The following is an 18,162-nucleotide window of genomic DNA, read 5'->3' as shown; positions in this document are numbered from 1 at the left end:
GGGGCTTTTCACGCGAGAACGGCGCGGATCCGCGAAAACAAAAAAAACGGTCGAATACTTACCTCCCGGGACGTAAATCGCGGCTCGCAGAAACATCCGCAGGGCTACGTTTCCACAATGAGCCCGGGTTGATTTATTAACATATTTAAAATGTTTAAATTCACAGGCACAATTTTGCCATTATTTAAAATATGTGGCTAAGATATAGCTATTAACTTTTTAGTTTTTTTGGTGGGGCCAGTGAAAATTTTGGCAGGCCAAGTAAAAATCTCAACCAATGGCCCGATCGGACCCGTATAAAAAATCCTTTGGGTTGAACCCTGCACTGTATGAAGGTAAATGTGTATGTCAATCAATAAAGGCAGTAGTGATGTCCTTGTTTCAGCAGATGTCAGTCTTGGGTGCGAGAGGCTGCAGGCTGATGTTCATTTCTCTCTGTGATGCCGCTGTGTTTCTCCTGAATGTTAGATGACGACGTGTGTGTTTGCTCAGGTGGTCGCTGCGCACAAATCGAGCATGGCAGACGGGACAGCAGAAGCGCTTTTCTCCTGTGTGTGTGCGCCGGTGACGGGACAGTTCATCAGATCTGCAGAAACGCCTCACACAGCCGTCCCAGCAGCACCTGAACGGCTTCTCACCTGCAGCACAGAGGACAACAAATATATCAGTAAACAAACTAATAATAATAACAATCAGTGGTTGTCAGAAATGTACCGAAAAAATTGGGTAGCGACTAAATAATTCATGAAATTTGGATTCTTAAACCTGTGTATCCAACTGCTTAAGCATTTTATATGTGGACTGTAGGTGTTCTCAGTACCTGTGTGTGTCCTCAGGTGTGCTTTGAGATGCGAGCTCTTGAAGTATGTTTTCCCGCAGTCGGGGTGTGTGCAGATGTGATCTCGAGGCCGTGACGGGACGCCTGCAGACGCAGTGGTGTGTGGGGACGACGTCTGTCCTGGAGCTGGAGCGATGAATCTCAGACCGTATGAAGCTGTGTGTTTAGGAGACACGATCAGCAGCACTGAGTCCACAAACAGCACAGACGGCGGACACACACTCGCGGACGCTAGAATCAGTGTGTGTGCCGGTGCTACAGCAGGGGCTGACGGGAGATCTGGGACGTCTGAAGTGTGGCGGATCACACTGATGGCCTGTGGTTTGACCTGTGACCTCTGCAGCGGCTCCTGATCAGGGCTGGACGGTGGAGTCATGCACCACTCCTCCTGAACACAACAACACGTAAAACAGGACTGAGAGTTGCTCAGTTTTCAAACGTATTGCCACATTATAGAATAAGCTAATAACAAGCTAGTTCACACAAGCAACATGTTAAACATGCTAACAACATTTTAAGTTGTGCTAATAATATGCTAATGTGTGTTAGAAAAGTGCTAATTTTCTAACATGCTACTGTTAGCTAAACATGCTAATTTTGATCATTTATGTTAGCAGTGTGATTAAACATGCTGCAAACATGTTGTCATGCTAATTATGTGCTAATGCATGTTAGAAATGTGCTAAGTTTCTAACTTCCCTGCTGAAAATCCAGCTTAAACCAGCCTGGGCTGGTTGGCTGGTTTTAGCTGGTCGACCAGGCTGGTTTTAGAGGGGGTTTTTTTCAGGCTGGGAGATGACCAGCTAAAACCAGCTTGACCAGCCTAGACAAGCTATATCCAGCTTAAACCAGGCTGGTCAAGCTGGTTTTAGCTGGATTTGGCTGGTAATTTTCCAGCCTGACCAGCTAAGACCAGGCTGGAAATGGCTAAAAATCAGCATGGAAATGGCCAAAACCCCTCTAAAACCAGGCTGGTCAACCAGCTAAAACCAGCCAACCAGCCCAGGCTGGTTTAAGCTGGATTTTTCAGCATGGTTGGTAATTCACATTAGCTAAACATGTCAATTTTGATAATTCATGTTAGCAGTGTGATCAAACATGCTGCCAACAAGTTACATCATGCTAATAATTAGCTAATGCTTGTTAGAAACATGCTAATTTTCTAACTTGGTAATTCACGTTAGTTAAACATGTCAAATTTGATAATTTATGTTAGCAGTGTGATTAAACATGCTGCCAATATGTCATGCTAAAAATGCTAATGTTTGTTAGAAATGTGCTTTTTTATAACATGATACTGTTAGCTAAACATGCTAATTTTTATAATTCATGTTAGGAATGTGATTAAACATGCTGCACATGTTATCATGCTAATAGTCTGCTAATTCATGTTAGAAATGTGCTACTTTCCTAACTTGGTAGTTTACATTTGCTAAACATGTCAAATTTGACAATTCATGTTAGCAGCGTGATCAAACATGCTGCCAATATGTCATGTCATGCTAAAAATGTGCTAATGTTTGTTAGAAATGTGCTAATTTTATAACATGATACTGTTAGCTAAACATGCAAATCTTGATAATTCACTTTAGCAATGTGATTAAACATGCTATCAACATGTTATGTCATGCTAGTAATGTGCTAAAGCATGTTAGAAACATGCTAATTTTCTAACTTGGTAATTCACGCTAGCTAAACATGCAAATTTGGATCATTTATGTTAGCAGTGTGATTAAACATGCTATTAACATATTCTGTAATGCTAATAATATGCTAATGCATGTTAGAAATGTGCTAATTTTATAACATGATATTGTTAACTAAACATGCTAATTTTGATAATTCATGTTAGGAATGTGATCAAACATGCTGCACGTTACATCATGCTAATAGTCTGCTAATTCGTGTTAGAAATGTGCTAATATTCTAACATGGTAATTCACATTAGCTAAACATGTCAAATTTCATAATTCATGTTAGCAATGTGATCAAACATGCTGCCAGCATGTTATGTCTTCCTAGTAATGTGCTAAAGCATGTTAGAAACATGCTAATTTTCTAACTTGGTTATTCATGTTAGCTAAACATGTAAATTTGGATGATTCACTGTAGCAGTGTGATTAAACATGCTTTCAACATGTTACATCATGCTAATAATCTGCTGATGCATGTTTGAAATGTGCTACTTTTATAATTTGGTAATTCATGTTAGCTAAACATGTCAATTTATAATTCATGTTAGGAATGTGATTAACATGCTACCAGCATGTTACATTATGTTAATAATGTTATTGCATGCTAATTTTCTAACATGATAATTAATGTTAGCTAAAACTGCTAATTTTGATCATTCGTTCTAGCAATGTATATTAATCAGGGGTCGCCACAGTGGAATTAACTTATCCAGCATGTTTACACAGTGAATGCCCTTCTAGCTGCAACTTAACACTGGGAAACACACTTGCATTCACATCACACACATACACTACGGACAATTTAGCTTTTTCAATTCCCCTATAGTGCATGTGTTAGGACTGTGGGGGAAACCGGAGCACCTGGAGGAAACCCATGCCAACATGGGGAACATATGCAAACTCCAAACATAAATGGGCCTCGAATTAGCGACCTTCTTGCTGTGAGGCAATCGTGCTACCCACTGCGCCACCATGACCCCTTATATATTCATATTTATTGATTTATTTACATTTATATATCCTCCTATTATATTATTTTACTATATATTGTCTTTATATAATGCATTTAAAATATTTCTATTAATCTAAATTATAATTGTATATTATATTTAATAAATATTTATTAGATTAATTTATTTAAATTAGTTTTTAATGTTTTTCTAAAAGGGCGAAGCAGTGGTGCAGTAGGTAGTGCTGTCGCCTTACAGCAAGAAGGTCGCTGGTTCGAACCTCGGGTCAGTTGGTGTTTCTGTGTGGAGTTTGCATGTTCTCCCTGCGTTCGTGTGGGTTTCCTCCGGGTGCTCCGGTTTCCCCCACAGTCCAAAGACATGCGGTACAGGTGAATTGGGTAGGCTAAATTGTCTATAGTGTATGTGTGTGTGTGTGTGGATGTTTCCCAGAGAGGGGTTGCGGCTGGAAGGGTATCCGCTACGTAAAAACGGGCTGGATAAGTTGGCGGGTTATTCCGCTGTGGCGACCCTGGATTAATGGCGACAAGAAAATGAAAATGATGATATTTTTCTAAAAGTTAATATATATATATATAAAGCTATCTCAATTTTCCTCATAAAACTGACAATACACATTTAATGAAAAAAAAGTATTAACTTTAATATTTTATTGATATATTTGAAAATTTCTTTTTATCATACATTATTATATGATTATAGTGATTAATATATTTTTTATTATTGGTTTAAACATCTTAACTAATGCATATTTAATTAAAATCATATAATTTGTTGCATAAATATGCATTACTTGCAATAAATACCATATTCTTCATTAATTATATTTTCAGCCAGATAATTTCTTTGAAGGTATAACAATACTGATCTGGAAGACATTATATAACATTTTTAAATTAGCTTATTAGCAGCAAACTTACTTTTCATGAACATAAAAGACATATGTAAAGGCTATATATAAGTATGACAGATTAATATAAGATAAATGCAGATGGTTGTACTTACACTGTGAGATGGAGATGACATGCTGATGTTATATTATCACTCTGACCGATAACGCAAGAGTCATTATGATGAATACCACAGCTCGGATTCATTCAGAGAACTGAGCGGGGCCTGCAGGCGTGGCTTCCGCTCCAGCCAATCAACGACAAGGGTGCGCGGAGCGTCAGCCAATGAGCAGAGCGCGACTGTGCGTGATCAGGGTATGTTCGGCGCGGTGTGCACTGATGCTCTGCAGTCGGTCAGCTGCCTGTCCGTCTGATGCATGTGTGGATATTCAAGACTGATATACATAACACTCGAGCACTGCTGAGAGCCCTAAAAAGGCGTCAATTTATTCAGAACACCGCGCAATGTCTTGCATTATTTCATCACACTGCAATCAAACGAACTGTTGGCCTACCTACTTGATGCAATGATCATTTAAATGTGTTTACTAACATTAACTAAGAATTAATCATCTTGTAAATAATTCATTCGTAGAGTTAAACATTAACTAAAGCATTATTAACATCCACAAATGTGTTTGTTAACATAATGCACAGTACGTTACCAGGAACTAACGTTATTTAGCTGAAATAACAGTAACTAGAGTAAACAAACATTAACTATTACCATTATAAATGTGTTACTAAATGTTTATGTTAGTAAATACATTCAAAGCCCCATGAAATATATATATATATATATATATATATATATATATATATATATATATATATATATATATATATATATACACACACATACATATATATTAGATATGTCAGTATATTGTTTGTTTATAGGATATCTACAGTGGTGGAAAGAGTACTGAAAAATCATACTCGAGTAAAAGCACCATTACTAGCCTAAAAATGTAGTGCAAGTAGAGTAAAAATACCTGTTGTAATATTATGAGTGAAGAGTAGCCCTTTCAAAAGTAATGTAAATGTAATGTAAATGTAATGTAATGTAATGTGTATTTATATAGCGCATTTATTGTGTATGGCCATACACCCAAAGCGCTTCACAATCATGAGGGGGGTCTCTCCACACTACCACCAGTGTGCAGCATCCACTTGGATGATGCGACGGCAGCCACAGGACAACGGCGCCAGTGCGCTCACCACACACCAGCTATAGGTGGAGTGGAGAGACAGTGATCGAGCCAATTCGGTGGAAGGGGATGATTGGGAGGCCATGATCGTAAGGGCCGATAGAGGGACTTTGGCCAGGACACCGGGGTTACACCCCTGCTCTTTCACGAGAAGTGCCATGGGATTTTTAATGACCACAGAGAGTCAGGACCTCGGTTTAACGTCTCATCCGAAAGACGGCGCTCACTGACAGTATAGTGTCCCCTTCACTTTTACTGGGGCATTAGGACTCACACAGACCACGGGTTGAGCGCCCCCTGCTGGCCTCACTAACACCACTTCCAACAGCAACCTAGTGTTCCCTAGTGGTCTCCCATCCAGGTACTAACCAGGCTCAGCCCTGCTTAGCTTCAGTGAGTAACCGGTCTTGGGCTGCAGGGTGATATGGCTGTGGCTCGAGAGTACTCGAGAGTAGTGAATATTACGCTGTTAAAAGAGGAGACATTTACATGTAACTTGTGGATGTGTGTGTAAACGTAACATTCTGTAGTAGTGTATCGAGTCATTGCACACAACGCCATAAGACGTTAATATTAGGTTAGATTTAGGTCGTGATGTCAGGTGACCAAAGTTCAGCATCTAAGGACGTTATTTTGATGTCCAATAATGACGTTTATATTTGGTTGATTTTAGGTTGTTAGAAATTGACCAAAATCCAATGTTGATCCAACATCTAAAACCAACATCCTATTGACATCAAAAAATGACATTTATTCGTCAGGAATGGCAACCAAAATCTAACATCCGATCAATGTCTGTTTTTCTCCCTTTTCTCACTTTGTCCTAATCAAGGGCAAGCTGAGGGGGTGTTTTTTAGCCTAACTGTCCAAATGTATCTTTCTTCGTTTCTAAATGCTACCTCCTAAGATCTGTCTCCCCTGAAAAGTTGTTTGTGATGTTTTGTCTATGGTCTGGGGGGTCCAATTTCGCTATACGAAAGTGTAGTGACAAATAAAGGCTTGATTGATTGATTGATTGATTGATTGATTGATGTCAATAGTGGTAACGCCCACACAACGTCAAGCTGTAACATCATTAGACGTTGAAATTTGGTTGGTTTTAGGTTGGAAGTTGGACATTGACTTTGGCCTGACGTTGAATTCAAATGTCAACACGATTTTCATTTCCAAATAAAATGCAACGTCCCCATGACGTTAGGGTACAATGTCAATCTGACGTCATGCTGACATCTTGTGCCTGCTGGGTGTTTAAGGCCATTTCAGTCATCAAACAGTAAACATCTGTCATCTTCTCATCAGTGACATCATCTAAACAGTCTCTGGGTCAATGCGTGTAAAGATTTTGGTGTGTAAACGTAACATTCTGTAGTAGTGCATCGAGTTATTGCTTAGCAGGCACACAACGCCATAAGACGTTAATATTAGGTTAGATTTAGGTCGTGATGTCAGGTGACCAAAGTTCAGCATCTAAGGACGTTATTTTGATGTCCAATAATGACGTTGATATTTGGTTGATTTTAGGTTGTTAGAAAGTGACCAAAATCCAATGTCGATCCAACATCTAAAACCAATATCATATTGACTTTAAAAAATGACATTTATTCGTCAGGTATGGCAACCAAAATCCAACATCTGATCAATGTCAATAGTGGTAACGCCCACACACCGTCAAGCTGTAACATCATTAGACGTTGATATTTGGTTGGTTTTAGGTTGGAAGTTGGACATTGACTTTGGCCTGACGTTGAATTCAAATGTCAACACGATTTTCATTTCCAAATAAAATGCAACGTCCCCATGACGTTAGGGTACAATGTCAATCTGACGTCATGCTGACGTCTTGTGCCTGCTGGGTGTTTAAGGCCATTTCAGTCATTATACAGGAAACATCCGTCATCTTCTGATCAGTGACATCATCTAAACAGTCTCTGGGTCAGTGCGTGTAAAGATTTTGTACATCTTCTTGGACACTTTTAACGCTTCCAAACAGTTAGCTGCAATTAATAATCGTCCATGTCTTCAGGTTAAATAAAGCGAGTGATTGGTCCATATCTTACATTTCTTTGTAGAGAGGTCTAATCTTCGATTAATCTCACGCAGTCACTTGATGCCATTTTACAGGTCAGAGTTCACCAAGTTTGAACTTTGCCACGCACTGCGAAACTTGTCGCAAAAGCTTGCATTTCCGGTCTCCGCCTGAATGAATGTCTGTGGAGAGCAGGCACGTGCACACATAGGGCTCAACCTGTGCAGTGCACATGCCCTTTTTAGTCTTGGATAGAAAGTGCCCTTCCAAAATGATCAAAAGTGCCCCGCGACGCGACACACCTTCGGTCCCGGCCTTCAGTAGGCGCGCGACAACAACGCTCTTGAGTACGCGCGCGACAACACAGCTGATCAGTACGCGCGCGATAACACCGCTCTTCAGTACGCGCGCATCCACTCTGCAGATCTGAAAATTTATCCTGCACATGCCCTTTTGACGGTCTCTGCACGGGCCTGGTGGAGAGAAAAGTCCAGTGTGACCACAGCTTCATTCATGTTACCTCATACTTGTGTTTCACCTCAACGTGAAGTTCATAACTTTCCTTTTCGGCGTAGTCCCTTTATTAATCAGGGGTCGCCACAGCGGAATGAACCGGCAACTTATCCAGCAAATGTTTTACGCAACAGAGAGGGCGGCGTCCCCGACACAACCCTCACCACCCGCTCCCTCATCCGCGTCTAGAGTGGCAGAATATTGAGAGCGGCGTCCCCAAAACTACCCTCACTACCCGCGCCCTCATCCGCGTCTAGTGCAGCAGAATAGAGAGGGTGGCGTCTCCTCAACTACCCTCGCCAGTGTCGTCACCCGCGCCTCAGTTATAGCTGCGTCTAGGGCGGCAGAATAGACCCCCCCCACCTCCCGGTTTCACTTTAGGTTTGTGGGCGGCGTGACCATCCTTTGCCTAGAGCGGCAGTTTAGCTTGCTCCGGCCCTGCCTGTACCCCATGTCTTTGGACTGTGGGGGAAACCGGAGCACCTGGAGGAAACCGGAGCACCCGGAGGAAACCTACGCGAACGCAGGGAGAACATGCACAGAACTCCACACAAAAATGCCAGCTGACCCAGCTGAGGCTCGAACCAGTGACCAACCAGTGGACCAGTGACCACACTCATACACTATGGACAATTTTGTTAATTCAGTTTACTTATGGCGCATGTCGTTGGACTGTGGGGGAAACAGTAGCACCTGGAGGAAACCCATGTGAACACGGAGAGAACATGCAAACTCCTCACTGAAATGCCAGCTGACACAGCCGGGGCTCAAATCAGCTTCTTGCTTTGAGGTGAAACTGCTAACCACTGAGGTGCTAACCACTATGGGTATACCATAGGGAGCACCGGTCAATCTGTCCTGTCAATATTGTCCAAGCAGTTCTGTGCGCGTGAGATGAGAAATAGTTTATTTGGTTATTTTTTTAATTATAAAAGTATACTTTTTTGTTCATAAATGTAAGAAAGTTATAAAAATATATATTTTTAATGTTGTCTCCACATTCCATCCAATATTTTAGTGGTCTATGAGTTTCTAGTATTTATTCATCCATTAAACTGTAAACAGACCAAGAATAAAGGCTCTTGCTTTTGCCCTACTTTATTTCGGACATTGAATCAGCTTCTCTCCCCCGTGGTGCACGACAACACAGAAAGTACTGTGTGGCTGCCACAAGGGGGCGTATGCCTACAGTCGTGTCCAATTGTCGTGTGCAGTGGAAAGGCGGCTTTAGAATGCTTAGTTTAAGCAAATTAGATAAAGGCGATTCTGCGTGTTGATGAAGGGAGTCGCTCACCGCATGCGCCGTACTGCATGCTTTGCCATCTATAAGAAACACGAACAAATGCTTAACATCACTGACGGGTGTCCATATCCCTTAAAGCTATTTAAAATTAAATATTTAGAGATGGTGTGACACGACCAACTGTGCCACCCGGTCGCTCCTTCGTGAAGTTGGCACCACATAAAAACAAATAATCCCCAAAACCATGCTATTCGTTTGTGCTACGTTTGTGCCGCAAAAACGAACGTTTGTGCTGGTTTGGGGTCGGAGATATTAAGCATGGTTTTTTTGACCGTGCAACGTCACTTTCCACCGCGTGTTGCTCAAATGACTTCAAATCAGCACGGGTCGCTTGGGCTCGATTTGTGCCATTAAACACTGGCTGCATCCGAAACTGCATACTTCCATACTATATAGTAGGCTAAAATCAGTATGCGAGCCGAGTAGTATGTCCGAATTCATAGAATTCGAAAATCAGTAGGCGAGAAGTACCCGGATGACTTACTACTTCCGGCGAGATTCTGAAGTGCGCATCCCATGCATGCTGCGCTATCCCATAATGCCCCGTGAGAGAATTCATGAATGGGACTGAAGCGACGCAACTGATGTAGGTAGGTCACGTGACCATGTCAAAATGGCGGATGTAGTACGTCCGAATTCCATTCATACTTTTCACATTCATACTGTATAGAACGTACTTTTCTAACGGCCGAGTAGTACGTTTAAATTCAAATGCAGCACCTACTGAGTAGTAGGCGGTTTCGGACGCAGCCACTGTATCTGTTTTCTTTGTTTAGATATAAGCAACATATTTCGGAAGCCGTGACGTCACTCTCCACCCCATTTTACTCTAAATCACACCAAACTGGTGTCATTCGTTTGTGCTGGTTTGTGTCGTTAAAATAAACACTTAATCTATTTTCGTTGATTAGACTTAATTAAAATATTTCGGGAGCAGTGACGTCACTCTCCACCCCATTTCCTCTAAATCACACCAAACTGGTGTCATTCGTTTGTTCCCATTTTGTTGCTGGTTTGTGTCGTTAAAATAAACACTTAATCTATTTTCGTTGTTTTCACATAATTAAAATATTTCGGGAGCCGTGACGTCACTCTCCACCCCAGGTTGTCTAAATTGCACTAAACTGGTGTCATTCGTTTGTGCTGGATTTGTGCCATTAAAATAATCAACTGCACTGTGGGGGAAACCGGAGCACCCAGAGGAAACCAACGCCAACACGGGGAGAACATGCAAACTCCATAATGACCCAGCTGGGATTTGAACCAGCAACCTTCTTGCTGTAGGTCACAGTGCTAACCACTAAACCACCCCTTTGAGCAAAGTTTAAACCTAATTTTTTCGGTGTGTCCATATTTGACCAAGCGTTGACAAGCCTCATGATAAGTTAGTTTTTTAAAATTACTTTAATTAATGCAGACCATGAATGTATTGGGGGCGAAGCAGTGGTGCAGTAGGTAGTGCTGTCGCCTCACATCAAGAAGGTCACTGGGTCGCTGGTTCGAGCCTCTGCTCAGTTGGCTTTCTGTGTGGAGTTTGCATATTCTCCCTGCGTTCGCGTGGGTTTCCTCCGGGTGCTCCTGTTTCCCCCACAGTCCATAGACATGCAGTACAGGTGAATTGGGTAGGCTAAATTGTCCGTAGTGTGTGTGTGTGAAGGTGTGGAAGTTTCCCAGAGATGGGTTGCGGCTGGAAGGGCATCCGCTGCGTAAAAACTTGCTGGATAAGTTGGCGGTTCATTCCGCTGTGGCGACCCCGGATTAATAAAGGAACTAAGCCGACAAGAAAATGAATGAATGGATGTATCTGAGCCAGCATATGATTAAATTCATCCAGCATATTTTGAGTGCAGGGATGCTGGATTACTGTCTCTGCTGAAGCACAGTCTGCATGTGTGTATTCTTGTTAATGTGTGCGCTGTTATAGCCTCTGCAGCATTAACAGGTCATCTGAGGCCTGTATTCCTGCCTGAACCTTTGCCCTAGATCTGCATGGGCATGTGTAAATGTAGAGCTCGCCACAAACAAACACACTTCTGCTCATGCATTGAGTTGCACAAATGCTCATCTGTACTAGGGAAGTTCTTTCAGTGGCTTCTCAGATGGTGAATGTATTACATTACTACACTGGCAGGTTTCTTTTTTATCATACAAGCAAAACATGCAGACATTTTACAGAAACTATCTCAGAAACTAAAACACAGCATGGTCGGAAATGAGGCAAATCCATCATATGTTATTATAGACCATTTTGAGGGATGTAAACAAAAAAACGGTCACAATGTATTTCCTGTTTTACATTTATAATTTCTACAGCTTCCGAGAATCCAAAAAAAGCCACATATTGATAATCTTATGATGGCTGTTTTGATGTTAAGTCATAATTAAATTGTCTCTCACAGTTCTGAAATAATTTGATAACAAGCAGGAAATGTTCATGGGCCAATGACATGACCACTTTTTTATTAGTCTATTAATAATTAATAATTTTTAATTTATTATTAGTTTATTAATTAGTCTATTGCGATCTCGATTCGACATGATCTTAATTCAGCTTTTCTACAATTTCAGCCAATATTTTCAGTCAGGAGAGAAACGTAAAGGCAGACGCAAAACTCTTTATAGCAACATGGACTCCTCCAAATGGCATTAAAAGGGTGCAACAAAGAATCAATTAAATCGATAATAATTGATTACTAAAAGCGTTGGCAACGATTTTCGTAATCAATTCGTTATGGCATATTATGAATGGTTGTATTCTGATGTCATCACTTATGTATAGCAAACAGGACATATTTAAAGTCTGTTCAAGTCCACTATTTCAAGTCTATTCACCTTATTCTTCGCAGACGAGCGGACGCAGCCATTTGAATCTTTTTGGCTCGACTTCCGGTCTCATTCACTTCCATTCATTTTTAGACATTAAAAACTGCTCGTTTCGCTGTTTGATGTTGCAAACTGATATTTTCTTATTATGTTATTGTACTTGCTCTGTATATTCATGCAAACATTTGTTTGTAGAGCAAGTAGTTTGACAGTTTTCTGCCGTTTATTATTCCCAGTCATTTCTCCCATAGGCGACTGAATCTGAAGTTCTAAGACAATTGCGAAAACAGGTGCACTTCCACATTTAAGAATAAGGTCAACAGCAGGGGTGTCCACACTCGGTCCTGGAGGGCCGGTTTCCTGGAGAGTTTAGCTCCGAGCCTAATTGATCACACCTGATCCAGCTAATCAAGCTCTTACTACAGGGGTGTCCAAACTCAGTCCTGGAGCTCCGGTGTCCTGCAGATTTTAGCTCCAACTTGCCTCACCACACCTGTAAAGATGTTTCTAGAAAGCCTAGTAAGAGTTTAATTAGCTGGCTTGGGTGTGTCTGATTGGGGTTGGAACTATACTTTGCAGGACACCGGCCCTCCAGGACCGAGTTTGGACATGCCTGGGTTACTAGATATTCTAGAAACTTCCTGGCAGGTGTGTTGAAGCAAGTTGGAGCTAAACTATGCAGGACACCAGCCCTCCAGAGCCAAGTTTGGACATCCCTGGTCTATAGTACATGAACAATATTGGGGCTGAGTGGTTAGCACTGTCGCCTCACAGCAAGAAGGTTGCTGGTTTGAGTCCCGGCTGGGTCAGTGTGGAGTTTGTATGTTCTCGCCGTGTTGGCGTGGGTTTCCTCCGGGTGCTCCGGTTTCCTCCACAAGTCCAAACACATGCAATATTGACAAATTACTGGTTTGTAAACATTCAGGATGTGCGCGCAACGAGATTGCAGAAAAAAGCCGGGAGTGTAAGCATTTACAGCGAGAGAATGGCATCCGGTGTGGTACAGAGTTTGTTGTTGTCTTCGAAATAAGATATATTGATTGCATATTATATATATTATTGACATAATGCTTTCAGCGTATTATAACAGCTCATCACTTTGTGATAAGCACAGTTACTCTGCAAAATTATTGGTAACATGAGCGGCGTTCATCACACAGGTCCAATTGCGATAGCACCCTCCCAACGAGAATTGGATAAGACGAAATGGCCAAGCATCCAACCCCAAATATACAACTATCATAGGGATTATACAAGAGAGAAGTTAAAGGCCTATAAGTTTTTGGATGCCAACGATGTTGTTCTGTGTGGTCATGTGCAAGAAATAATGCTCCATGATGACCAGATTCAACACTTTGTAGTGCTTAAAACCGAGGTTCTGTCTAGCCAAAGACAAGGACAGAAGATGGAGCTGTACAAAGCCTGGGTAATCATCAACAAGCAGAACATTTCTATTATGACAGCAAACTGCACCTGTACTGCAGGGTATGTGAACGCACATGTTTACATTTCATTCTAAACATTCAGTGTCCGCAGTTTAATTCACCATATTTAACCAGTTAAACTCTGTGGCCGTCATCAACTTTTGCTTTCAGATTTAAAGGTCTAGCATTTTACCAGACCCCCTTAAGTGTTTTCATTTGAAAGTGTAGAATCTATATTTTATGCACATTTGCATCACTTTGGTTTTTATTCTACTGTACAAAAGTTATTTACACTTAAATACACAGTATTTTGGATACCCGAGCTGGGTATTGAACATTAGTTCATTTTCATATTTTTTATATGACACATGTACAAGTTATAGCTCAAATGAAAGCTCTTGCCGGTGCTCATACAGCTCTAGCATTGTTTTTACTCAATTATATTCACATATCAAACAGTTGTCGAATGAATCACGGTGTTTCCTTGGCGCAGAAGTGAAAACAATACATTCATGATCAATAAGCAGCCCCAGATAGCACAGACAGCTGTCATCTCTTACCTTATGCTGTGCGCTTCAGGGCCATTCTCTTCTGTTTTTGAGGTGATGTGCATAAGTAATCCTTTTATATGTCTGATGTGCTCCAAACACAGAGAATTATGTTTGATCAAACAAAAGAACAGTGATATATGAAAACAATGATCACTCCCTGTGGCTTGTACAGCACCTCTCATCAGCTGGAATACAATAACTTTTCCATAGATTATGGTGGAGACATTTTTCTTTTTTCCTATGATTAGACATGTGCAGGAACCACCAACATTAATTACAGCACGCTAGACCACACAGAACCTAAAAGATACACTTTCAAATTTGAGTTTATAAAAAAATACAAAAAATGCCTCTTTTTTTAGGTGTTTATTATAACACAGACAACATACACAGTTATTTTAAACAACTTTAATAGTGTTTTATGAAAATTCAAAGGGTTTTCTTTAAATGATACCAAATTTTTGCTTTTACACCTCTGCATGTGGATTTGGGAAGCTTTTAAATTTGGGTAGGCAAAATCCAGGCGGAAATCCCAAAATAGCAGCAGAGTTTAACTGGTCAACTGTTTTTGCTGAAATCAATGCTGCAATCAAAAACGAGTACAGTTAAAAACATCATATTTAATTTATTTAATATATATCTTAACTTCGATCATTAATACTAAAAATAGTTTGAAAATTTCTTAGTAATAATGCTAGAATAATATAAAATAATAAGAATGCACAGTAATTAAACGCATCCTGCGGATAAACATTAGAGCCGGATCTACTTTTCTCTGTTTATGGACTTTGTGAGACACTCCGATGCTGCAGTAACCGAGTCCCGACAGAGATAAAATAGTCCTAATTATGTGCTTATTTTTGAGGATTTTACCAAACCGGAATATTTGTGGAATAGGAATTCAGATTAAATCACTCATCTAACACATTTTTGTGAATTTCGATTAAAATAATAAATAAATAAACAAACACACAGGCAGGTTGGTGACCAAAAAATGAGTTTGCAATATCATACAAACTGAAAAAGAGACGCCAACGTCACACTACGGAAAGAGACAATAAACCAGAACTAAACTAAAAACAAAACTAACTAAAAAACAAGCTAAAAACTAAATATATAAAGGAGGTGATACTGTTGTGATTATTTTAGAAGACAGAAATGTAAATGCTAAAAGCTCCACCTGCTGGACGATACAAGACCAGCACCTTCCATCATCATTTTAAGTCTAAAGCAAGGAGAAGGGTAATCCTGCACAACTGGAGTAGCTGCACTCTCAGGACCGCATTTTTAGGACCGCATCTTTAGGACCCTGTTTTTTTGTGACAGCGTCACCTGTCGGATTGGATCATGACGACACGGATGACAAGGAAAGTGTAAGTACCGATTTTTCTATCAAGTTTTATTTTAAACTGTTATAGTATGTGTTTATTTTGTAATGCTGCTGTTTTATACTGTGAGTTTATGCAGAAATGCCAGATTAGCCTGCATGATTTACCCCACTTTTAAGGGTCTGGGACAAAAATGTTACGTGACGATTTTTTTTTCCAGAAGAAGAATAAAACATTATAATAATAAATATGGATAATTTTACACAGCCAGAGTGAGAGCTGCTATAACTGTTAATAATTTTCTAGAGTTCGTTTTCTAGTTTGATTATACGACGTTCGTAGTTCGAGACCATGGTTTAATGAAACATTGTTGATTTAATGGCTTGTTGACTAACGGCTAATGTGCTTAGTGACATGCATTAAACTAAGATGGTAAAAGCACGTTTGATGTAGGAGTTTCAGATTTATCTATATTTTACTGAATTCGTGTTATTCGTTGTATTACATTAGCACATTAAAAATTGTGCTGACTGCCTGTTTGCCCCACAATACTGTATGTGTTATTAGCCTGATGTTTTGTCATTGTTTTACAGTGATGAATGAGATTCTGAAAGTTAGGATTATTCTGCAGGTTTCAACCATATAAAGTCTCATATCTTTAATTTATATCAGGTATGTTTTACCTGGCGAATAAGAAGTTATGGCCAATATGATTGGATTGCTTAGGCTCATTGTAGGAGGAAAAGAAAACAAACTACAGGAATATTTTCATTGAGGTTATCTCAAACTGTTGAGTAACACTTTATAACATCTGCATACTATAAATAAATAATTATTAAGCATTTAATAACTAGTTAATTTATTAATATTTTTTTTGTTTAGCATTAACTCTACATTTAAGTGAAGTTTATTCATAAACTAATTTCGAGAGGATCACGTGCTTATGATTTATCACGTCCAGTCTCGCATTTGCTAATCACTAATCTTCCAATCATACGAGCCCTAAGGCACCATAAATAGTCTAAGTTTCCAGTTCACTTTATCTTCGTTTGGAAGAAACCCCCCTCCTCCCCTATTCTCCTCCTTTACCTGTAATTGGGCGGCACGGCGGTCCAGTGGTTAGCACTGTGAACCACACAGCAAGAATACTGCCGGTCCTAGTTCGATAGGACCGGTGAGTGTTTCTGTGGGGAGTTTGTATGTCCTTCCCGTGTCCGCGTGGGTTTTCCCCGGGCTCTCCGGTTTCCTCCCACCATCCAAAGACATTCAACATACTTAACAATCAAGCTGGTCTAATTCCTTACGTTCCCTTAGCTACAGCGGCAGGGGAGTTCTGAGATCCACCGAGCTCAGGCTCCCTTCTTGCTCTGCCAACGGGAGGAAGCCCCGGGCTCGAGGAGCCCTTGAGCTCGGGGCTCTCTCCCGGGACAGCATGCCAAATAAGCTTTGTAAATCATCAGCTAAGTGTGAACTCTTGAATAGACATTGAAAAGCAGTTTATAAATACAGTTACAAATGCTAGCTGTGTTCTTGAGTTTATAGCATATCTATGATGAAGTGCAGCTTATCTGTGGTGTTCATTTTCCAGAGTAATGTCTGGCCAAATAAGTATATAAACTGCATGCTGGGTGCTACTCATTTATGAACCCATGTAAAATGATTTGCTGTTCTGTGGTGGTATTTTAGTTCATATTTAAATGATTTTATTTTCATAGGCCATCGTACATGCTCTGGGTGTCTTGAGGAGCTGGTCTTTGGATGATGCTGAGCAGGTCTTTCTTTCTGGTAAAGATTATCATTACAGGTCAGAATATGGTTAATTTTGGCACAATGCTCAAAGAGCCTTTTTGTTACTGGTATATATGTTAACTCAACAGTGATTGTTCTCTATTTCAAAGTAAAAGAATTTAACAGACAGATTTACAAACAACTGACGAAAGAAGGGAGACCATTCAATAAGTGGGTATTGCTCTTATATACTTAAAAATATGGAGTTAGGAGTAGTTTCCTATTTGGTTCTCCCAACAGTGCATACGCTTAAGCCAGAAATATATATATATATATATATATATATATATATATATATATATATATATATATATATATTATAGCTAACACTGTAAAGCAAATGTTTGTTATTATACCTCTTATATTAAATATTAATCTAAATTTAATTTCATAACAATTGATTAACCTTTTAAGTTCATATACATTGTTTTACATATTCAAGAATATATATATATATATATATTCATTCATTTTCTTTTCGGCTTAGTCCCTTTATTCATCAGGGGTTGCCACAGCAGAATGAACCGCCAACTTATCTAGCATATGTTTTACACAGCGGATGCCCTTCCAGCTGCAACCCAGTACTGGGAAACACCCATTTACACTCATACACTTGAACATGGGGAGAACATGCAAACTCCACACAGAAATGACCACTGGCCCAGCCGGGGCTTGAACCAGCAACCTTCTTGCTGTGAGGCGACGGTGCTAACCACTGTGCTGCCCTATGTGCTCTATGCGGGTGAGTGGGATTGACAAACCACTTGGAGGGAACACTCTTGCTGTCTTAATGCACCAGACATTT

At 40.2% G+C, this 18,162-nt stretch overlaps 2 protein-coding genes across 2 annotated transcripts in view; one reads left to right on the top strand and one right to left on the bottom strand.

The window, feature by feature from the left end:
* LOC103911664 (uncharacterized) overlaps window positions 1-18,162 on the top strand; it is a 63,488-nt gene that overhangs the window by 18,716 nt on the left and 26,610 nt on the right. The gene's annotated exons all lie outside the window — the stretch shown is intronic.
* klf10 (Kruppel like factor 10) lies at window positions 203-4,560 on the bottom strand. Its single transcript, NM_001386438.1, has 3 exons — window positions 4,506-4,560; window positions 821-1,226; window positions 203-638 (listed from the first exon to the last, which is right to left on the bottom strand). Exons 1-3 carry the CDS (start codon window positions 4,524-4,526, stop codon window positions 382-384), a joined length of 684 nt encoding a protein of 227 aa, NP_001373367.1. The 5' UTR covers window positions 4,527-4,560; the 3' UTR covers window positions 203-381.

This window comes from Danio rerio, chromosome 16, assembly GCF_052040795.2.
Source record: "Danio rerio strain M-AB ecotype USA chromosome 16, GRCz13ab, whole genome shotgun sequence".
Lineage (NCBI taxonomy): Eukaryota > Metazoa > Chordata > Actinopteri > Cypriniformes > Danionidae > Danio > Danio rerio.
Note: the sequence above shows the minus strand (reverse complement) of the source record. Positions and strands in the feature narration are given on the sequence as shown.

Bases quoted from the DNA above. Each gene is read 5' to 3' on its own strand.
- klf10 (NM_001386438.1), bottom strand. From the start codon at position 4,526: ATGTCATCTCCATCTCACAGT. The intron at 1,227-4,505 runs GTAAGTACAACC...TGTTGTGTTCAG, and splicing joins TGTCATCTCCATCTCACAGT to GAGGAGTGGTGCATGACTCC. The intron at 639-820 runs GTACTGAGAACA...TCTGTGCTGCAG, and splicing joins ACACCTGAGGACACACACAG to GTGAGAAGCCGTTCAGGTGC.